Source organism: Condylura cristata, unplaced genomic scaffold (assembly GCF_000260355.1).
Source record: "Condylura cristata isolate star-nosed mole 26May11 unplaced genomic scaffold, ConCri1.0 scaffold00035, whole genome shotgun sequence".
NCBI classification, from domain to species: Eukaryota; Metazoa; Chordata; class Mammalia; order Eulipotyphla; family Talpidae; genus Condylura; species Condylura cristata.
The window spans coordinates 7,734,196-7,758,807 of record NW_004567136.1 but is presented as its reverse complement, the minus strand read 5'-3'; the positions used below and the strand labels follow the sequence as shown (position 1 = coordinate 7,758,807).

The window sequence follows — 24,612 nt, the reverse complement described above, 5'->3', positions numbered from 1 at the left end:
CAGCTGTCAGTTTCCTTTCTTTCCAGCTGCCTCTCTTCTTTGTTGAGGAGTTTTCACTGTTATTTCTTCGGTTTTTTTTTTTTTTTTTTTTTTTTTTTTTTTTTTTTTGTTATTTAGCATGTTTTTCAGGAGGTAAAGGAAAGAAAGCTAGCTTTACATCTCCAACTTCAAATTGGGTGTCTCTGTCATTTCCTTTGTCCCCCTCCTGTTATTTTGAAAATGTTCAAAACAGCAGAAAAGTGGAAAGCTTAGTACAGTAAACACCCATGTACATATTCTATGTACCTTATTATATGGTACATATTCTGTGGGCCTTATTATAAGTTGCCAGTTTGTTCTCACAGCTCCAAATCTACCTCCCATGCTCTTCGGGGACTAGACCCTGTCAGTGTGTCTTTACCAGCTGGTTGTCAGAATGGAGACTGGAGTGACTTTGAAAGATGATGGTGGAAGGCAATTACGCTTGGGTGCAGTGCTCTTCAATTTTAACTTAGTGCAGCAATCAAGACTCACCTTAGCATGGCTGGGACGGCTGCACGTCACACGCTCAAACTATGAACTCTCCACAGAGAGGTCACTTGTGACGGCCCTGACTGCACCCTTGGGCCACATGTTCTCCATGCTACAGTGGTTCCACAGACTAGCTTCAGATGGCTCCAGGCCACTGTCTTACCACCATTCCCATTTCTGCAGTAGCCCTGCACACTCTCAGCTGCCTCCCTGCCAGTCACTGGGTCTACAGACCAGCCCCAGATTCCTCTTCAGCAGCCATGACAGATCATTTCTGGCTTAGACCATCTGGCGAGTTTCTTCACCACCGGCAAGCCCTGTGTGGTTGTGGCAGCTATGCCTTCGAAGACGGCTAACTCTCAGCATAAGGTTGGGCCTCTCCTGAGTCTTTAGTTCTTTTGTTGTTTGCTTTCCCTCAGCTAGTGGTAGTAGCTGGGTCTTTGTACTTACTAATTCTGATTGCATTAGAGTCCTCTTAATCTCCTTTAGTCAGAAATAACATTTTAATAGTTAATACTCTATCTTTATAGTCCCTGTTTAAATTAAGGGCATGTCTTTTATCTCCTAACTTGATTATAACACACACACACTTATATTTATGGTAGATAACACATACATATGCAGACACATACACATGTAAAACATAATAACAGTAGTTCAAATGATGGAAGGGAGGAACTAAAAGTATTGATTTAAATTTCCTATATTATATGCTAAGTTGTATGATATGTAAAGGTATATTGTAAGTTCCAGATGCATAATTTTGCCACATTATTAACATAGAGCTAATATGTTAAGTGGTAGTAAAATGAAATTCCAAATACTACAATATCTTAAAAGAAGAGGAAAATAACAGATCTGCGAAAACAAATTGTAAGTGGTGGACTTAAATTCAATCATATCAATAATCACATTAAATATGAATGTCTTAAACACTCCTGTTAAATGACCTAAATTGTCAGATTGGTCAAAAATCAAAGAACCAACTAATGTTGATTTTAAGGAACTCATTTGAATCATAAAGACATAGCCTAGAATAAAAGATTGCAAGTCCCACTTCCAGTAGAACTTTATAAACTCCTCTGACCTGATCCTCTGGCTGGTAATAAAAATGCACAAAGGCCGCAGTTTTCTCATTCAGCATAATTCTCCAACGATTGATACAGGTTTGTTGCATGAATCAGTAGTTGGTTCCTTTTTATTGCTCAGTTACATTTCATGGCATGGATGCCAGGGGATTTGCTTGGCCACTTACCTGCTGAAGAACATACTGATCATTTCCACTGCTTAGCTGTTACGAATAAATCTGCAGTGAATATTTGTGTACAGTGTTTGGTGAGTTTTCAGAGATTCATTTCTCTGAAGTCAGTGCCTATGACTATAACTGCTGTCATATGAAACTGCGTATATTTCTTTTTTTTTGTGGTGATGTAATTCATAAACCATAAATTTATCCTTTTAAAAACATAGGACTTGGTGGGTTTTTTTTTTTTTTTCACTATATTCACAAGTTTGAAAACTATTACCACTTTTTCATTCCAGAACATTGTTATTACTTCAAAAGAAATCTATTCTCACTTTTCCCTACCCCCAATCTTTTATAACTCCCTGGTGGCCAGTAATCTACCTTTTCTATGGATATGCCTGCCCTGGACATTTCAAAGAAATGGGTCATGTAATAGTTGACTGGTTGTGTCTGATTGCTTAAACCATGGCATGTGTTTGACTCATCTGTGTCATATCCTCTTTTAGAATTTGCTCATTTTTACGGCTGGAGAAGAAGTCCTCACTATTTGTTATGACTGTACCACGTTTTGATTGTCCACCTTCAGTTGATGGATATTTGGACTGTTTACATAGTTTGGCTATGGGAAATTATGCAACTGTGAACTTTTATGTAGAAGTGTCTGTATGAATGTGTATTTTCAGTTTTCTGGGGTTTCTACCTGTGCCAGGCAATGCAGTAGTAACTGTTTTAACTATTTGAGGATCTGCCGGCTGGTTCCCTGAAGGGCTGCATCATTTTACAGTCCTACCAGTGATATGTGAGGCTTTGACTTTCCTACATCTTTCATTAAAACTTGTTGTTTTTCTGTCCTTTGGGTTGTAGTTCCCCTAGTAGGTGTGACGTGGCATCACATAGTTTTAATTTTTTTCTCCCAATGATTGATTATGTCTTTTCATGTGTTTATTAACCATTTGTGTATTTTTCTTTGGAAAACTGTTCATTCAAATCTACTGTCCATTTTAATCATCTGTTTTTATTGTTGAATCATAAAAGTTCTTTATATATTTGATACTAGATTCTCATCAGAAATGTGATTTGCAAATATCTTCTCCCATTTTGTGACTTATTTCTGCTATTTTTATTTAAAGGTTAAAACTTCTTTATTTTGCCAATGTTTTGGTGTTATATCAAAGATACTTTCCAATATAGTGTCACAAAGATTTACTCTTGCTTCTTGAGTGGTATAATTTTAGCTCTTACTTACATTTATGTCTTTGATCCATTTTGAATTGATCTTTGCATGTCAGATGATACAGAGGTCTTCTCTTTTTATATTTGAATATGCAGTTACCTTAGATCATTTGTTTAAAAAAACTACTCTTCCCCCATTGAATTTTTTTAGCTGTTTTGTCAAAAATCAGTTGCCATAAACACATGGGTGTATTCCTAGATTCTCCATTCTGCCCATTAGCCAGTACCACACAAACTTGATTATTGTAATTTTGAAATTGAGACACATGAGTCCTCCAACATCATTCTTACCTTTTTAAAAACTATTTTAGCTATTTTAACTCACCTGTGTTTCCTTGTGAATTTTAAGATCTGATTGTCAGTTTATGCCAAAAAATTTTAAAAAAGCAGTTGTGATTGTTGATAGCAGTTGCATTGAATCTTTGGGTCCCTTTGTAGGCTATTGCCTACATATAACATTTAGCTATGTTATATTTTCCGATCCACAAATATGGGATGACTTTCCATTTTTTTCAGGCAATTTTTTTGACGCTAAAAGTGTAAAAATCTCGAGTCTCCTTTAATGTTTCCTAAGTATTCTTTTTGATGCAGTTGTACATACATTTATTTATTTTTAAATTTCAACTTCAGAATTGTCCATTACACAGTATTAAAAAAACAGAACTCATTTTTGTGTGTTGATCTTACTTCCTTCAACCTGGCTGAATTAATTTATTAATGTTAATATGGGTTGATTCCTTAGGATTTTCTGGTATAGAATCATGTCATCTGCCAATTTTAAAAAGTTTTGTTTCTTCCTTTTCAATATATATGCATTTTATTTCCTTTTTTGTGTTTTACTGCCACGACTATGACAGGACACTGAATAGAAGTGGTGAGACCAAACATCTTTGTGTTGTTCTTGATCTTAGGGAGAAAACTTGCAGTCTTTTTGTCAGATGTTGTGAGCTGTGGATTGTTCATAGGTATCCTGTATGTAATTGAAGAAATTCTCTTCTTTTTGTTTTGTGTTCAGCATAAAAGGGTTTTTTATCATGTCAAGTGACTTTTTCATTATCTGTTGGGATGACCATGCAGGTTTTGTCCTTTATTCTACTAACATGGCATATTACATTGATTGATGTTTGCATGTTAAGCCAGCCTTACAAACCTGGAAGTAAATCCCATTTGGTCATTGTTTATAATCCTTTTTATATGTTGCTGAATTCGGTTTGCTAATATTTTCTTAAGAAATTTCACATCTATATTCATAAAAGATGTTGGTCTGTAGACTTTCTTAAAAAGTTTTTGTCTGATTTTATTATTAGTATAATAATGGCCTTATAGAATGAGGTAGAAGAGTTCTTTTCTTTTTTAAAATTCTTTTTTAAAGATTACTTTCCAAACTGTTTGCTCAGTTATCTAAGTGTTCAGTGGTGACTAGGCCAAGCTTTCCCGCACTACCTGAACCCAGAGTCTCAGTGTTGAGAGAGGCCCTGTAGGTGGCAGGTGGTGTGCCCTCACCCCTGAGCAAGGCAGGTGACAGCTTTGCTCTGGTCTTTTGTAGAGCTTTAGGTTGAATAGAGAGGGTGTTTATGTCTTAACTGAGCATTAACATAGCCCTGGGGATGATATCCCAGATAATTCAGAAATATACCAGAGTTTTTCACAGGTCCTCTTGACATCTCCAATTTTCTGTTTTAAGATTTTTAATTGTCTGGTGTTTGTTGTAGCTGTTTGTACTGCCTCAGGTCGTTGTGAAGTTAAGCAATTGCCTATAATTTGTTTCAGATGGGGAAAAGATTTTTGTATTGGACAGGCTTTTGGCCACATAAAATGAATTGCAGATGGGGCCTTTCAGTGAACCACGACATAACTCAGTAGTGGCGTTCCTTGGGACTGAGCTCCAACCTGGTTCTGCCTCTTCAGGTGCTAGCCAGGTTGCTGATTTTCACTTTGCTTGTGAGCTTTTGGTTTTCCAGGGTCAGACGCAGAACTAGAGAACAAGGCCTAGGTGTAGAACCTATGCCCAAGTTCACAACTCATTATTGTACTGAGATTTTTACCTTTTCCCTAATTAAACCCTTCCTGTATTGCTGTGAGGCGTTGGTTCATTTCCTGAGTTTTATACATACAGCTTCTGGCAATTTTTGTTTCTATTTTTGTTGGTTTTATTGGAAAAGAACTTTTGGAGGTTTTTACTCCAGTTTTGCTTTAAATCTGTAGTTTTGTAAGAAACAGTCCATTAATTTTTTAGGTTGACTATAGCATTTTATATTCTCCCCCAGCAATGTATCATTCTTCACATTTCTCCTTTTCTTGGTAGCATTTGGTGGTGTCATTTTTAATTTTGTCATTTGTGTAGTTTTAATTTGTATTTCTCTCCTGACTGATGATATTCTGAACAGCACTTATTTGTCATCTGTATCTGTTCTTAAGTGAAATATTTATTCATGTGTATCTCATTTTGGATTTTTTTGTCATGAGTTTTAAGACTTCTTCATATACTATAGTAATTAGTTCCTGTATATGTTGCTACAAATGTATTTTTTTCCCAGTGGATAGGTTATTTTTTATCCTCTCTATGTTCTTTTTCAGAGAAAAAGTTTTATATTTTGATGAGGTCAAGTTTATCAGTTTTATGTATTTTTTGTGTGTGTCAAGACACAATATCTCTGTCTAGCTCTAGGCCCAGAGAAGGATTTTCTCCTGTCAATTTTTTCTCTTAAACTTGTATGGTTTTTGTCTAACATTCATCTCCATAGTTTAGAAAGATTTTTTTTTCTCCCCGTCTTTTTGGATTAGAATTTGCTTACCAGGTTTTGTTTTGTTTTGTTTTCCCTTTTGGCACTTCCATGATGTCCATTGCCTACCAGCTTTGTAGTTTCTGAAGAGATGTCTGCTGTCATTCATGTATTTCTTCCTCTTGAACATAGTATGCCCCTTTCTCATGGGCTGTTTTAAAGAATTTCTTTTTTTTCCCCACTAGATTTCAGGGACTTGATTGTAATGTGCTTTGTAAGGTTCCCCTTTTTCTCCATCTTGACATGTAGTTTTTTGGATTTTGTCTTTATAGTTTTCATCAACCTTAGGAAAACTTACATAATTTCCTTAGGTATTTGTCTCTGTGTCCATATTTCTGTCATACTGTCCCATAGTTACTGACATTCAGTTCAGCTTTTTCATTTTTTAAAATGTGCTTCAATTTGGAAAAATTATATTTCTTTGTCTCCAGACTCAATAAGATTTTCTTTTTAAGTGTTTGATCTGCTGCAATTCCACCCAGTGAAGTTTTCACTTTGCTTGTTGTATTTTGATCTCTAGATGTTGTTTGGTTCTTTTGTATCTTAACATATCTCTCACAAGGTTCATGTTTTTATTTAAATACCCATAATTATACTGCAGTTGTTTTAATGTCCTCTGCTAAATCCATCATCTCTCATCTAAATGGTAATGTCCTCTGCTAAATCCATCATCTCTCATCTAAATGGTTTGTATTGATTGCTATCTGTTGTAGCTGTTGGTCACATTTTCCTTGTTCTTGGTATGTGTAATACCTTTTGTTGTGTGCTGGGCCTCATACATTCTAATGCTGAGTAGCTAGATTTTGCTGTCTTCTTTTTTATTGTGCCTTTTTCTGGCTGTGGTTATATGCAGCTTGATCCTTGACTAACCTCTATTTTAGGGATATTTTAGCCTTATTACTAAGGCACAGCCATTCTAGAATCTTTCTTGAATGTTCCTTGTAATCAACAAGAACTTGATACACTTGTTGCTCAGAACTCATGCCCTTTAGCCCTGGATGAACTCTGGAGACCATTTAGCCAATTGATTGTTTTCAGTTGCTGTTTGCCTTGAATGCATTTTAGAACTCAGGAGTCAATGAACCCATTATTTAAAGTTTTGGTTGTTTATTTTAAAAATATTTTTGGGTAGCACTGTCTCCTCCAGAATACTGCCTTAACAACATCTAGCCACCTCAGCTCCCCTAAACTCTGATGTGTTTCTCTGTAACTCAGTCCAACCTCCCTACTTTGTTTTGGATCCTATTCCACAACTCACAGTTTACCTCCAGACGGAAAGCTAGGAAGGTTGCCTTGTTCCTCTCATGTGTTTTCTTTCTTTCCGAGAACGGTTTTTTTGAGTTGCTTTTGTCAGTATCTGAAAGTAATTGGTTTATGTATTCAATCCAGTTTTCTTGTTGTTTATAACTGCTTAGTGTAAATGCACTCCCTGTTAATCTATCCTTTCAGCAAATAAAAGTCCTGTCCCTTTTATTTCTTGAGAGAATGTTAATAACCATTTTATTTTAGAACAGTTTTATATTTACAAAATAGTTGTAAAGATACATACAAAGAATTAATAATAAACCTCTCACCCAGTTTATCCTGTTGTCAACATCTTAAAATTTCATGGTACATTTGTCAAAAGTAGGATGCTCACTTTGGTGTATTACTATTAAGTAAATGTCCATACTTAATTGTATTTTAAAAAACGCCCAACCATTTTCCAAATGTGGTCATGCTTTCTTGCATTTCTACCAGTAGGGTCTGATTTTCTGCACTATTTGAGTAGAAGAACATGATGAAAAGTAGTTACATTAAGACACCAACACTTCAGTTATTCTGAAAGTACAAGAATTAAGTAAAGAAAAATGACTTAAAATTGCTAAACTTCTGAATACCAATGCCCATGCTAAGAATAATTAAAAACAGTAGCATTCATGGGACTCTGTTCTAAGAACTTTACCTTTATTGAGGCACTTAGTCTTTGTAAGTTCCCAGTGTCCTGGTTGGTTCTATCATCATCTGCTTCTATAGATTAGGAGAGTGGGAGGTTAAGTCATTTATCCCTCCCAACCCCCCTCCACCCCACCCCACCCCTGTCAAATAATTATTAAGGAACAGGCATTTCTGGGTCTCTTCCACCAGTGATAATTTTGATGGTACTTCTTGGGTTGCACATCAGAATAACTTAGGAATTGAGATAATGTTTCACTTGCTGCTGGGTATGAACTTAGGCACCCAGTGAGAAGATGGACAGTAGTAATGTGTAGTCGGTTAGGGATAGTCTATGGGACTGTGCTGGGTCTGCATTGTAACACAGGTGCATTCCATGTGTTAGAATTATACTTTTTGATTTCAATTATAATAGTAGTTTAGTTCATATTTTAATTTGGACATTTTAAATTCCTTTTTAAAAGACAAAATTTGAGCTAAGGCATTTATTTCATGGCATTTTAAAACAGCAGTTTAATTTGGTCTCTGGGTGCTCTGGCTTTTGTGTAACAAATGCAAATATATATTTGTGTGTGTGCTTAACATTTACATTTCATCTTTTGGCACAAAGAATTTTTAGTCACTTCATAAAGTATTTAGGTATTCCTCCTATAATTAATGTTTAAAGAGTATTGATTTAAAAAATATGGAATCATTTCATATACACAAGGCAAGAAAGAAAATATAGCCTAATTATTTAAATGCATTAGGTCCAGCATGTTAATACTGGATATAAAATGGGTTTAAGCTAGTACTGAATAATCTTATTAAATTTACTAATTTTTTAACTGTGTCAATGACATTTTAACATTTGATAATAACAGAATTTCAAAATTATATTATGAAATGTTTTATGAAGATTGATTTATGAGGTTTAAAACAATGGGTTTGAAAATAGCTTATCAAAAGCTAACCCTTTTGTCTCAAAATGAGTGATACGAATTCATTTAAAAAATTGTTTCTCTGAGATCTCCAGTGGTCACTGTTGGCTTTGCTTTGAATAGTTGGCTGCTGCTGCTTCCCTAAGTGTCCACCAGAGTGTGCTCAAGATGCTTTGATTTGAAAAGTGTTATTTATTTAGGGTCGCCTGGGCTTGTCAGCTAGAAACTTTTTTTTTTCAAGGAAAGAATTTGACTTCTTGTTTACAGAATTCCTTTTGCTGTGAAATCAGTACTGTACTTTGACAGTTGAGCATTTCTAGAGATAATGTAATGATGTATATTTAATTTCAGTGAACTAGAGAAGCTAAGGTTTATTTTATGAGGTTGAAAAAAAACTCAGGTTCTACAAACAAAAATATCCTTAAAGTGTACAAATCACAAAGCTAAAATTAGGTAATAGAGTATTAGTAGATAATCCAGATTTCTCTGTTATACATACCTTTATTTTAAATAGTAAATGTGAATCAGTAGTTTTAATACTTATAATTCTAGCATAGCATATTATATTGTTTGTTAGCTGTGATGACCATGTATTTTATGTTGATGCTTTTAGAATAGACTTTGAAAGGCAGTTTGATCTATATTTGGCAAATTTCTAAGTGAGCATTTTACAAACTGATTATCTAGCAAAAGTACTAAGTGTTGACAGCTCCTTTTTTTCCCCCAGGTACCTTCATTCAAATAACATAGTTGTGGTTCCAGAAGGTAAGTACACTTCCAGTTTCATCAAGATGTAGTATAGTTTAAGCTTTGCTTTATAACTGCCGAACAGATTGTCTCTTTAACCCTATTTTACTTGGTGTATTAGAAAATTTTAATTATAAAACATTCATCTTTATTAGTTTCAAAGTCTCCCCCATCTCAATTGCTAAATCCATTTAACAGGTGTGATTAAATAAGTCTAAAATGCTTATACTAGGTTAAGTATTACTAGATAATAAAGTGATGAATTCTGAATTTAATAAATAATATTAAGAATTTTGGTTAAAAAAGCCCTTGTACATATCATTTCATGAATTATTTATTTTTTACATTAAAAAATTTTATTTGTGCTTTTAGTCACCTTGTTCTCTTTTTAAGGTTATATGTTACAATTCAGGGTAGAAGTCTTATCACTTTCATAAGTTATTTTTTGTTTTTACTATTTTGTGGGCAACTGAACTAGGGATATTAAGTACTCACATTATTTTAACTTGGAGTAGCTGCATTAAAGATTTTATATAACACTTGTGTCAAATTAATTTTGCTCCACTCTTCTTTTTTCTTTGAAGCCATTGGGTCCCTTGTAAAACTCCAGTGTTTAGATCTCAGTGACAATGCCTTAGAAATTGTCTGCCCAGAAATCGGTCGTCTCAGAGCTTTACGTCATCTTCGGTTAGCTAACAACCAACTGCAATTCCTACCTCCAGGTAATCACAGACTGTAGCACACAGTTGTTCCTTGTTTGTTACCAGTCATATTTTGTTCTGTGTCTAAGCAGTGGGCTTTGGAAGTATTTGTAAACATTCGACTGTTTGAGGATGAAACTAAGAAATATGGGTGAAACATGACAAAGTTTTTTCCCTGATTCTATTAAGAAGGTGGTATAAACTAAGAAGGTGGTATTTATGTTTGGGGACTGCAACTACTACCATAATACATTGTTTCCAGTGCCTGTTCAAATCTTGGTCCTGGTGATATATTTGTGTAAATACTTACTGTTTTAATGCAATTTAATGCAAGAGAATTTAGATGAGTTTTATATAATAGTTTTAGTGTTCAGAGGCAACATTTTCTCTCATTCTCTAGTGAGGTAATTGATATGCACTGACTTTGATTTAATAAAAAGTCATACTAGAAGTTAGTAGCAGAATTTGAGTCCTAGAATTGCCAGTTCCACCTGCTGACCATCATGTCAGATGATGAAAAAACTGAACAGTCCCACACCCCTGCATCCTACTGAGCTACCTTTAAATACACTGACTGTCTAATTAGGAGCATCCAGAGACTGACCTTCGTGAACACACATATTTGCAGACTCCGCTGTCATGTCATTTCCCACAGAAAAAAGAAGAATATTGAAAAATTTTTTTTAAAGATTTATTTATATAAGAACTGGGGTTTAAGTTAGTGGTGTGTGTGTTGGGGGTGTGGGGTAGCAGTGGGGGGGTGAAAGGATTCACCAGAGACAGAGTGGGGAGCAGAACAGGCAGATCTACTGAAATACACAGCTGAGGGGAGCAGTGGGCAAGGCAGGAGAGGTCTGCTGTGCCATGTGGGTCAGCTCCCTAGCCATGGCTTGAACTCATGTTGCAGTGGCCAGTGATCTTTGATAGTGCTAAGATTTTAACCCCTGTACCACCAGAGAGGCCCTGAAAAACATTTTTAAACTTGTGCTTAATATATTACATGAAAGTTATTCAAGAATGGGCAGAGAAAAATACAGTTGTCATGGGAACTGGGATGAGTTATAGTAACTCTTTCACAACTAACTGTCTTTCAGTGTATCCAAGTAAAATGTGTGACTCAACTAAAATTACAGATTACTATCTATCATGGAACTCTGGGGCCTCATGAGAATATTGAAAACTATTCATGTTAAATCCGTGAATGAAAGATCAATTTCTTTGTGATTTTAAAAATACTTTCTTGAAACTATTTAAGTACAGAAATTTCTAAATGAAAATGTAATAGCTGGTTAGTCTTGGACTTTATGTGTTGGTCTTAAATTTAGGTTTAATATTGTTTATAAAAATGGTACTAGTACAGAAATTACTCTTAGACAATTACTCTTACTTTTAATCTCATATATGAGTGTTGTATTTTTTTCCTACTTTAGTTTATATAAACATTTTGAGCATCATGTAGGAACCTTTCCTTTGGAGTTTGTTTATTTAATCAGGTGCTCAATGGTGTTTCATCTTTTAGCTTTCATCGGTTTTATATATTCAAATACTCAGGAAATTAGATTCTCTTTTGAATATTGTATACAACACATGATCAGTAAAGATAATCCTCTGCATTTTCATATACAAGATATATTGTATAATCAGATGCAAGGAAATAATACTTTATTTGCAAGCCCCTTTTTATATATGTTTAAGGAACATTTGAGAAATACAGTTCTTTGTTAAACCATTATTCTTTGTATTCTGGCAGTCTCTCTTTTCCTGTGATTTAAGAACATTTGTGGTAGAATGTAGCCATTTCCTTCCATTATATGCTCTCAGAGGTTAGGATGTACTGCTGGTGTCATTGACTGCTTCTTAACAACTAGCAAAGGATGTAGGGCTCTTTTTTATTTATCGCTCACCTGTTGCATAATAGGTTTGAGGCATTTACTTTTGATTTTATTCTCCTTGTTTTCATTGTCAGAGTTTGATTGCTTTTGCTTGCTTTAAGCAAAATTATATGCAGTAAAATCTGTAAAAAACTTTTTATTGCACTATATGTACTTTTTTTCTAGACCATCATGAGTAGCAGTGAACTACTAAAAATTTGATTCACTTTATACATTGTTTCCTGTCATGATTTAAATGGGTGACATATGCCTCAAATGTTTGATCATACCTAGAACATACTATGGAAAGCTATTTCAACTGTAATTAAAAAAATGTGGGGGTCTGCCGTGTTATCACCATTTGATGACAGACAGTTGATATCTGATTGATAGTCCTTTCAACTTAGTCCATGCTCCTTCTATGTCATATTGACTTGACTTTGAGTATAATTTCTTACTCAGTATTTAAAATTTCAAAAAATTAGAGTGGTATTTGATATATTGAAAAACCTAGATGAATATAACAAGGTTGAAAATTAGAATCTAAGCGTGGTTTATAGGAATTTCACGAACAACTCATGTTCATGAAAGCTGTGATCACAAATACAGTTCATTGTTTGTGAATGTGTACATATTGCTATGAAGAAGGTCTAGTATTTTCATCTGTTTCTCAAACAGATGCATGACTTCTGAATTGAGTCATTTTGGTTGTTTGTCAATACCTGCTGTCTGGCAGTATCCCTCCTTCCATTCTGTTGGATTTTAGAGAACTCACTACATATTTTCTTCCATGTTACATTGCTTTCTCTCCATAATTGATTAGCCATGAAAGGTACCTGATCCAAACAGGATCAATTTTCAAACAGGTTGATAGCAGTGAAGAAAAGAGAGCAAAATAAGCAGACAAAATCAGCTCTCTTTCGTTCTCTTGGCACAATATGATGTAATCTTGTAAGATGCTAGTAGTAAACATATAGAAAGGGAAACAGATAAAGATAAATAGATGAAGCAGATACACAGAGAACGTGAAGGCAAGACTTTCTAAGTCTCTTTTCTGTTCCAATCACTGGTTTGTTCTTAAGGCCCAAAGCCTTTTGTATTGTGCTTAAGCTTGTTCTGGTTGACTTGTATAGATTGTCCAGGAGTTCCATGTAACATAGGTGCCCTAAAGGTTTAAAATAGCAAGTCTGGGCTCTGGGATTAATTGTATATTGAACTCTCCTATTTATGTAGCTGTTGTACTTTAAAATTGCTATTGCTAGTGGGAAATCCAGGATTAGCAATAACATGCTTGGTAGTAGATCAGTTTACCTGTGCTTTTCCTTTTTACAATCTCTAGTGATAAGAATGCTTTTCTGCTGGTACAGAGAAGACTCCTTTCACATGGTAGTAGTTATCACCTGCTTCAGGGGGAAATAAAGAAGGTGATAGTGACCCTTCTTGCATTTGCCATTCTTAAATGCCTTTAGCCCAAAATAATATGCCAGAGAGGCATCTTTTGAGGTGGCATGCTCTAACCCCCTACAGCAGCCACTATCGTGCCCAACTGGAACTTAATCCTGTGGAGGCACTGAAAATTGATGAAATACACATCTCTCAGAATTATTCCATTCAAGTGCTGATAAAAATAAAGCATTTAAACATCAACCTCCCAAAATTATTGGATGATGAGAGCTTCTTGGCTATATTAATCTCCTGGTGCTTCTGGCATGCTGCACAGAGTAGCAAACCTTAGTATATTCATAAAAGATCATAGCCACGGTCATATAGATACTGGCTGTGGAGAATTGACCAGAGAATAGTGGGAGCTCTTTCTACCAAATTCCAGCAGACATCATATATATATTGACTGAAGAGAGGTGCTTGGTACACCTGCCTTGAAAATCTTCCTGATCTGGGTCATAGACCCTGGCCTGAAAGAGAAGTCTAATTTAATAATCATCACCCTCCAAAATTTTCTACTTAAAATTATCGAAGTTGGCCCTTCCTGGTGGCGCAGCGGGTTAAAGTACCACACTAAGAAGCTAAAAGCCACTTCTGCATGAGTTCGATTCCTGCCTGTCCCGGAGGTGACCACATGGAATGGCAGACCTCTCCTGGCCTGCCGCTGCCCCCCTCAGCAGTGTCCTTCATTGATCTGCCTGTTCTGCTCCCCACTCTGTCTCTGGTGAAACCTCTCCTGCCCCTGAGCCTCTGGACTGTACCCTAGTTCTGTATGCACAAATAAATAAATCTTAAAAAAAAATTATCGAAGTCATATTTAAACTATACTCCAAACCTATATAAGAAAAACAACACAGTATTAGACACATATTAATGGACTAGAACTGAGAGTCCACAAGGAAACCTACACTTATGTTGACAGTTAATTTACACTGTTGGAGCCAAGCGTGGACAATGGAGAAAGGAAAGGCTCTCCAACAAATGGTGTTGGGGAAACTAAACAGTGGCATATAAAAGAATGAAACTAGATCATTATCTCACACCATATAGAAAAAATAATTCAAAATGAAGAAAATACCCAAAACCAAAAAATATGTAGAAGAAAGCATAGGCAAAACATTTCATCACATTGGCTTTAGTGACTATTTTTGAGACTTAACTGTTACATCAAGGAAACAAAACCAAAAGTAAACAAGGCTATATCAGACTAAAAGTCTTCCACACAAAGTATCATTAAAACAAGGACATCCTACCGAATTGGGAGAAAATATTTGCCTAACATATGTAAGTTATATATATGAGCAAATATATGGACAAGGGACTAATATTCAGGGTCCTCAAAGAACCTTGAACGAGAATACAACCCAAACCACAAAATGGGGAGAATATCTACATAGATATTTTTTCCAAAGAAGAAATACAATTGGCCAACAGGCACATGAAAAAAATGTTCATCAGCACTTATCAGGGAAATGCAAATCAAAACCACAGTGAGACACACACCTCATACACACACAGAACAGCCCACATCAAAAAAACAGAAACAATAGACTTGGCAAGCGTGTGGAGAAAAGAAACCCTCATACACTGTTGGTCGAAATATGAATTAGTCCATACTGTGTATAAGAGAGTATGGAGGTTTCTAAAAATATTAAAATATATCTAATATATAATCCAGCAACTCCATTCCTTGATATCTAGCCCAAGAATACAAAAACACTAGCTCTACTGAATATCTGCCCTCCCCCTTCATTCCTGCAGTATGATAGCCAAATTTTGGAAACATCCTACATGCCCAGTGACGGATGAGTATTAAAAAAGATTCAGTACACATATAAGAAGGAATACTACTCAACTATTCAAAAAAAGTTGAAAATGTTGACATTTGTGACAGGATAGAACTGATATAGATAATACTAAACAAGTCAGAAGGAGAAAGATACTAGAGGATTTCACTCATGTGGGATTTAAAGAAACAAAAGAAACAAACAAAACCAGACCAAACCCTACAAATCAGTAAAAAGCAATACAACTTAAAAGTAAATAAAATTGGAGTTAGAAAAGAACATGTTAAGATTATATTTTTTCCTTATCTTTACTTTTCACAAGTAAAATTATTTATATTTAAAGTTGACAATGTGATGTTTTGACATAGAATACATTGAAACAGTTACCACAGTCAAACTAAATGAAATATTCTTCACCTTCCTTAGATACCTTTTTGTGAGTGGATGCTAAGACACTTGCAAGTTTCATAATACACTATGTTATTATTTCAGTTGTCTTTCTGTATTTAAAAAAAACTTTATTATGGAAAAATTTAAACACAAAAGTAGATAAAGTAGAATAATAAGCCCCATTTACCCTACACTTTAACAGCTACACAGTCATTGCCTCTCACATTTTTCTTTAACTTTTGTTCACATTTTCCTCTACTCTTAGTTTTACTAAATTGAAGTAAAATTTACATATATTGAAATACATAGTTTTTCATATTATGTATGCAAATGTATGAGTATTGACAAATATATATACAAAAGAAACCTGTACCTTCAGGTACAGAGCTGTTCCATTACCCCAGAAGTTGTCTCATGCCTCCACAATCTGTGTGCCACTGGTAAACATGCTTATGATTTCTGTTTTCATAGGTTAATTTCATCTGTTTTTGAACATACTATAAATGGAACCACATAGTATGCTCCTTGTCAGGCTTCTTTGTCTCAAAATAGTGACTTTGCAGTGCATCCATTCTGTTGACTGTATCAGTAGATTGTCTTTAGAATACAGAGTAATAATCCATTGAGAGAATGTGGCTATATATGGTATATTTTTCCTCTTGATGGATGTATGGAATTTTTTCTTTAGTGGATATTATGAGTAAAGTTAAGCATTTGTGATTGTTTTGGATATATATTTTCATTTCTCTTGGCTAACTACCTAATAGTGCAAATCTTAGTTTGTAGGGTAGGTTTATAATTAACTTTCTAAGAAATTGCCCAGCAGTTTTCAAAGTGCATATACCATTTTGCACTTCTGGCAATATATGAGTGTGCTAGTTATCCCGAATCTTTGCCAGTATTTGGTGTTGTCTATTTTGTGCTTTGTTTTAGCCATCCTAATAGGCATGACATTGTATTGTAGTGTTATTTTAATTGTCATTTAATTTAATTTTCCTTTCCCTCTTGACTAATGGTTTTGAGTGCCTTCTCATGTATTTTTTAAGATTTATTTATGCATATAAGAACTGGGGTACAGGCCAGGGGTGTGAGGAATGAGAGGATTCGCCAGAGACAGAGTAGGAAGCAGAGCAGGCAGATTGACAAAGTACACTGCTTAGGGGAGCAGTGGGCAGGTCAGGAGAGGTCTGCTGCACCATGTGAGTCACCTTGCTGGCCAGGAATCGAACACATGCTGCAGCGGCTGCAGATCACTTGACATTGCTGCACTTTAACCTGGTGTGCCACCAGGGAGGGCCCCCTTCCATGTTAAGCTATTCCAAATCTTTTTTGAATTGTAGGTGGTGTCACCCTGCTCTGCCGACTAGTTGCCAGATGAGTTCTCTTTGCTCTCTAGTGATTTTCTGTATCTTGAGAACTCTCTAGCCCTGTCTTTCCTCATTATCCTCTTTAGGTGACTGTGGCTTTCCTGTAGTCTATGAAGGCAAGTCTTGCCTCTGCGACATTTCTCTTGGCTTTCCTCTTCTCATTCCCTAGTCTTCCTTGGCTCAAAGCTAAGAGTACATTAAGGAGATTAATTCAGTTCTCCTTTATTGCCCCCATTTTGGGCAGTGAATTGTGAGGAAGAGTTACTGTGTGCGTGTTGGGGGAGGCAGGGCAGTTAGGTAGTTTCTGTCTGAGTCAGCACACCTCTGGATTATGTTTTAGTGTGCCAGTCCGCACAACCCATCTCTATTAGACTGGCTTCCCTTTGTCTGTGGAAGAATCCTGGGCCCCTATTTCACTCAGGGGTGATGGAAGCTGGGACGCTCTTCACCTTGGGCGTATCACATTTTTGCAGTTGATATGGGTTTCTTGGACTTGGTCTCTGACAAGTTTTGAAAACTGATTTTGTAGCTTACTGGCATCTTTTCGTTGTTACTATGTGAGTAATCTCCTTTGACTTTCTAGGGTCTGTAAGTATTAAATTCCCCTTCTACACACTGATGGCTACAGTTTGCTTTTACAGTTTGCTTTTTGTTCTGTCCTGGTTTTGTTTTTGTTTTTGTTTTTTTTTTTTGCCTTCTTTTGGATTACTTGAACTTGTTTAATACTATTTTTCCCCCTAATTGGCTTTATTTAAGCTTTGCAATGTACTCTATAACATACTAAGTTTACGCAAAGTACTGTGTCACTTAAAATAAGTTACAAGAATCTTCTAGTAGTATACTTCCATTTCCCTGCCTTTCTTTATGTTATTGTAACATACTTTATTTCTCCCTGTATCATAGAACCTAGAAAATGCTTATTGTGTGATTCATTTGTCTTTAAAAAGAAATCAAGAGATCAAAAAAAAAAATAGTTTTTGTACTTACCCATATATTTACCATTTCCTGTGCTTTCTATTCTTCTCTATAGATGTTTTTCCCTCTGCTATCATTTCTCTTCAGCCTTTAGTATTCCTTGTAGCACAGGTCTGCTGGCAGTGAACTGTCATTTTTTCTTGATGCAAAACTATTTTTAAAGAATGTTGTATCTGGATTTAGAATTCTGCATTGACAGGATTGTTTTTGCATGTCTAAAGATGTACTTCCTTTTTCTTCTTAGCCTGTTGTTCCTGATGAGCAGTCAGTCACTTGTAATTTGAACCATCCTTATCCTGTTTCTGTGTATCTGTTTCTGTGCTATATTAAATTTTTCTCTTTACCTTGGATACTAGCACTTTATCAATGCTGTGTCACTATGTAGAATTTTTAAAATTTATCGTGCTTAGAGTTTTCTTGTTTTCCAAATTGGGAAGTTTTCTATCATTCTTTCTTTAATCTTTTTCTATCCTGTTTCCTCAATTTCAGGAACTCTCATGACATTTGTTAAATTGTTTGATGTTGTTTCACAGGTCACTGAGTTTTTATTCCTTTGAGAACCTTTTTTGTCCATCCAGATGTAAAGGTCAAGTTATCGAACTATTGCTCTGTCTTCAACTTTACTAACTTTCGTGTTTTCTCATTATATATTAAACCCTCTCAGTTTTTACTCTTTGATGTCCTGTCTTGCATTTTCTAGGAACTTCAGCATTCCATGTTCTGACCACTGGCTCTCTGAAACTGTGAGGTAGCTGGACACTGCTTGGGTTCCATATCCCTGTCCAGAATGCACTCTTTGGCAGAAAGCCAGGCCCATTACAGGGCCCACCTTTGCCTTTCCCTTATTTCAAGGTCATAACCCTGTGATTCTTCTCCATTGAAAACCTTTCCCGGGAGGCAAACCTGGCGTCAGTCACTCTGTCCTGCCTAAAGTGAAAGTCATAGAAGATGTTCTTTGGTTTTTCATTTGATTACTGGTCTGCATTCTTTTATACATACAACTTACTACCACTGACACGATTGTACATTGCCTTCTCCTGCTTGCAGCATCAGAATTAATAACAGTTATTACAAAATACATTTAAACTCATTTCCTTCCAAAGATTTTTGCTAAATTGACTAAGTAAAACTGCATGGTCTGTTATGAAGAGAAATACTGTGCACTTGCAAATAAAGGGTTTGGGGGGGGGGGGAGACACACATCAGCACAGAGCTACTTACCAAACACTTTGTGATTCATCCTTGGTTAAGACCACAAAGGTCAGTGGGTGTGAGAAGAGTCAGAGAAGCCAGCTAACCCTTGATAGTGGAGAGAAGCCTGATGCTTTTGTGATTTGCTATGAACTCTCAGAACTCCCATAAGAGAAGGTTGTGGTAACAAACAAACGAGATGTAACCAGAAGTCAGAAAAGATGTTGTTTGCATCTGGCACATAAATCAGACTGTTTTTTTTAAATGCTTTTATCCCTGAAAAGCTGCTTTGCATACCAAAAAAGGAAAGCTTTTTAGCCCAAATTGAAAACATTAAAGCAATCTATGTTGTACTTTAATGGACAAAAGCATGCTCAAATCCAGAAATATGTATTTCATATTACTAGCACGAGCTGTTTCTAAAACTCAGACTTATAGTATGTTAAGTTTATTATTTTGTCCTTAAGATTTCTTTTTCCTCCAGATCAGTCCTGTTGTTTCATTGAGATAAAATTTATCTCTTTTTACATATGTCTGGTTGCCATCTAAATTGTTATAAAATCTCTGTACTCACTGATAATTTGAAATGGATCAGTCTTCTTTCTGTAGAGGACATAGAACAACCAGAACCGGTCTTTCTGGGGCTCCACTCTTCCTGACTACACAGCTGCTGAGATGCCATTGTCCTGGCCTGACAGGTGACAGCATGGGCTGTGCAGCCCCTTCAGAGGTGCTGCCTCCAGCTGCGAGGCAAAGCTGCTCACAGGGGCTCCACACTTGTCTTCGCTGGGTACAGTTTCCAGCCACCGAAACACTGTGTCCAGCCTAGATTCGTTGTTATCTCTTCCAATTGTGCCTGCCTTCTCAGTGATCAAGTTAGGAGAAAAGAGCAGCTCTTTTTGAATCCCCAAACACAAAGGGCCTTATGTCCATTGCCCCCAAATAATCAAGGCTGTTTACCTGCTATTAATTTGGGATAGACAGCAATTTGGAGGTGGTTTACCTTCCTGGGGAGACAGATATTCACTGGTTCCATTTCTCGGCTGGTTAAACAGCTAGTTAGCACTTCTCTTATTAAAAAAAAAAAAAATCAAAATAATTCCTCCCTGGCACAGCATCCCTTTGGTGCACCAGGCTGCCTGCCTATAGCTGTATGGCCAGCAGTATTCATTCCGAGGCTTTCTCTAGCTTGTGAGGCTGTCTATAGGACCTGGCACACTTACTGTTTCTTACTGTTTCGTCTGCTTAACAACAGCATAGTATTTGTTAGTTCAGAGTGCCATATATGTTCCGGAAGACATGAGCCTAAAAAAGTGGTAAGTAAAATCCAGCCCAGGGCTTCAAAGATGCTTACAAGATTTTAAACTGTGTAACCCATTACACCCCTTCAGAGAGGAGAGAGAAAGAATTTGTGTGCCAGTAATTAGCTGTTTTCTCAGTGAGGTTTGGAGTGGTTAAGATACCTAAATTTATAACTAAATGGACAGAGGGTAAAATCTAACTATCTGCCATCTCAGTTTGCTGGACGGCCCCTGAATAAATTGCCTACCAAATCCCAAATTCACATTTAGAACCTGTTCATGCATCGTTTCTTAGACCTAAAGTTGTAGAATATATAATATTGTAGTAAAGTAACTTTATACTGTAGTTAAGTATATAGTAGTAGCTTGATTTTATAGTGGCATGTAAATTTTTATTTAGATAGTTACTTAAAATTACCTTGGTATACTGGATTGGATAAAATACAGATTTCTTAGAAAATATTTTACCAACAATACTACAGTATATTATAAAATTTGGTTATAAATAGAGCTAAAACTTTAAAGGTTGATTTAAAATTTTTCATAAGCTTTGAAATTTGGAGAAAATTTTAGGTAAAAGTGGCCATTAAAATTTTTCTAAAAGAAAAAAGTTGTTTTTTTTTTTATTTTTTTACTGGATCATATATCTTTCTTGGTTTCAAATAACTACTCAAAATTACTCCTTTTTAGGAGGGGAATGAAGGGAAATGGCAGCAATTTGCCAAATGTCTGAGAAACAAAAGTACATTGTAATGATTCTTTTTTATAAAAAAGAAAAAGCAAAAGGAGAAAAGTCGGTCCCTCCAAGTTGGAGAACCTTTCCCTATTAGTCATACCACTGACTTAGGCCTGTCGAATTCCTTTCCACGAGCCATTCCTTTGCAGAATGATTTAGGAGATTTAAAAAGATTTATGATGCAACCAGCTTCATAACAACAGTGATCCAACTGGAAGTCTTCAGAGGCATTCTTCCATTCACTTCAGCCCTGCTACTTTCTTCTTTCTTTGTTAACTTCTCTGGGAAGTTACCACAAGCTTGGTGCTGTGTGGAAACTGTGAAGGTGTAATGAGGTCAGTTGAAGAGGATTTAAGGAAAGCCACGATGATGGGGAAGACCAGGTTGATGTCTAAGTAGTATGCATTAGTGAATAATTTGGATTTGGAGAGTCAGTTATATTTTTTCTCTAAAATGTGTTCCACTGCAGTCTGTCGCACTCATTGCTTCCGTTGTTATTTTACTAAAGTACAGATTTGATAAACTACTTCCCCAGTTAATGTATTTCATTTAAATACTTTACCAAAATTACTGCAGTTGCCATGATTTTTTAAAAACCCATCCTGCATTCATAACCATTTCTTTCTTAGAATGCTAGGAGTCAGGGATATAAAGAAACCCTGAACAATGTAAGTGTTCTTAATCTTTAGGAGTGGATAGTTTTAACTTAAAAAATGTATTTACCTAGTCACTACAATCTATGAATGAAAATTCAGATACTTAATTTTTATGTTGATATCTAAATCAACTTAAAGTATTTTAGAGTGACTTAAGATACTGCATTCGTTAAGTCATTGGGAGTGTTAAATAGAAACATAAAAATTACATTCTCATGGTTAATTTATAGCTTTAGTTGATTTTTCTAACTTGATTTCAATGTATTTTTTTATGACATAATCAGGAAATTATGGTTTCATGTCAAAATTTATAATTGTGGAGAAATTTTAACTGAAATAATATAGGTAGAATATCTCCAATATGTAAGTTACTTTGTTATATTTTTCACATTCTTTGAACATGCTTGGTACTTCATCTGAAAAATACCTTGCTTTGTTCTGATAAAGGTTTTAATTTAAGTGAAACTATCCTGCAAGTAATGTTAAAGTTGATGATTCTTATAGTGAATCAAAAGTTCTATGATTTGCCAGTACTTAATGTAATGAGAAGCAAGCAAACAAAATTTAGTTTGATATGGTTGATTACAAAATTTCACCTAACCAACACATAATTGGAATCACAGATCTTTATTTAATCCTTTCTAAAAATTAACACTTTAAACAGACGTTTTGAAGTAATTTGTTTTAGTTTTCACTGTGTATTATTGTTAGCATAGTGAGAAAACCAAGTCAAAACTGTAGCTGTCAGAACACTGAAGGTTACCTGGGAGTGTTCTGTGCTCGAGTGTCACCAGTTTGTCTCCCTGCTTCTGAGCTGCATCTGCTGCATCCGCATCCTCGCTCCTGACTTATGCTAAAAGAAAAAGTCTGGCATGCCTACTTTCTTCCTGTCATTTCAAAACTTTGATAGTCATCACTTTACTATGAACTTACAGTACCAATACTAGACTTAGATTTTTTTTTTATAAACAGTAATAGTTTTTGAGGAAGTCATATTATTTCCTTATAAATGTAGGGTTTAAAACAAATCAGTTTTCCTTAAAAAAAAAAAAGATAGCTTTTACTGTAATTTCATCACCATTATTAAATGTTGAAATAATAAAAAGTAGCTGATAGATAATGATATTTAAAATAACATCTCAGAATTTCTCTGTATGTATTCTTTCTCTCTCTTTGGAATGTAAATATATTTATGACAGACTACTGAGTGACTAAGTGTATTTATGACAGACACATTCCTTTAAAGTAAGATTAAAATTTTATTTATTAAAATCTTCAGTTGAGTAATCAGATATTCTTATAATTTCTTTTTTGCATGCTTTTTAAAAAATGCTTAATCTAAAGCAGAGCAAATATGCATTGAAATTTTTTTTAAAGTACACACCATTAAGCATATTGTGTACAATTTGTCTGATTTTTCTCATGTTTTTATGTAAGTTTTGGGGAAAATATACCGCATATTTATGTCAATACCCATTTCAAATTAGTTATTGCATACGATGTCAGGATTGAAATATTTTACATACAGAATAATCATTCAGACACAATTTGTTGAAAAGACTGTACCTCATTTGTTGAAGCACCTTCGTACCTTTGTCAAAAATTAGTTAGCCATAAACATATGGGTTTATTTCTGGAGACTGTTCTGTTCCATTGGTTTTTATGCTTGTCCTTATAGCAATACTACATTGTCTTGATTACAGTAGCTTTATGAGACGTTTTGAAATAAACAATGTAAATCCTCTAACTTCATTCTTTTTCAAATTTCTTTTTTAAAGAAATAGGATTCCATTCATTTTTTATGACCAAAGAAAATTCATTTTCCTGCACCCCATCTACCTATCTCTTTAAGCATATTTGGGTAGTAATTACTACCCAAATAGGAGGAAAAAGATGAGAGTCTGGAGGACCTTCTGTCAAAGTGGTCTATGTTGGGCATAATTTCTAACCACTCAATCTATTTCTTACGTTTATTTATGAAATTTATGATTTTAAGCTTGTTCCTCTAATTATATGGTCCCTCCCCTGTAGTTCACTTCATCAGTAATGCAGGGAGAGCAAAGAGCCAAGTGAGGGCCAGCTGACATGGTCTGAGGTGTGACTCCAGCGGGAAGGCAAGCTGGTGGTGGACACACTTGAGCTAGCGGGAAACTGGCCTGCTTGTCCCACTGCCCCTGGACTTGCTTCTGATCTACTTGGTGGTTGGAGTTGAGCAACGGGAGGTAATGACTCTGGGGTCGGTTTATAGCATATCCAAGAGCATTTCATTGGCCTGTTGAGATTCTGTAAATATGTATAAGGAGATCTGATGAAAGGATACCAAGCAATTAGAATAGTTACTAAAAAAAGTTCTCTCTGGGCTTCTTTATAAATATGAATGAATTTGTTGCTAAAGGTTAGGAAGTAAATATAGAAAACATTATTTGGCTGTTTTTATTTTTGTCATGGTTGGTAAACCCTTCTGGGCCTGTTACTATATTCAAAATTTGTTATTTAATTTTCCTATAATTTCTAAATGCTGGCATTTAAATACATGTCATCAATCTAAAAACACAGATTTTGTAGCAAATAAAGTATTTCATGTTTTTGTCCTTTCATAGAACTAAAGTAAAATACTAGTTTGAAATTTATCCACATTTAACAGAAGGTTTATAAGAAAAAAATCCCATTCAGATGTAGCCAGAACAAGCTTTTGCTTGTTTGAAGAATGTAAGCACAGATACTGCGGGTTTGCTGCAGTCTGTTGTGATAAAGAGGATAATAAAATAAGGCAAAAAAATGCTTTATAACCTAAAAGTACTCATCATCACCTGAGTCTTC

At 35.3% G+C, this 24,612-nt stretch overlaps 1 protein-coding gene across 2 annotated transcripts in view; it reads left to right on the top strand.

The window, feature by feature from the left end:
* LRRC28 (leucine rich repeat containing 28) overlaps nt 1-24,612 on the top strand; it is an 83,094-nt gene that overhangs the window by 12,532 nt on the left and 45,950 nt on the right. For both annotated transcript variants that reach the window (XM_012732777.1, XM_004693096.2), the window contains exons 4-5: nt 9,355-9,392; nt 9,959-10,096. In XM_012732777.1, coding sequence (XP_012588231.1) covers nt 9,355-9,392; nt 9,959-10,096 — 176 coding nt within the window. The remainder of the gene's footprint in view (nt 1-9,354; nt 9,393-9,958; nt 10,097-24,612) is intronic.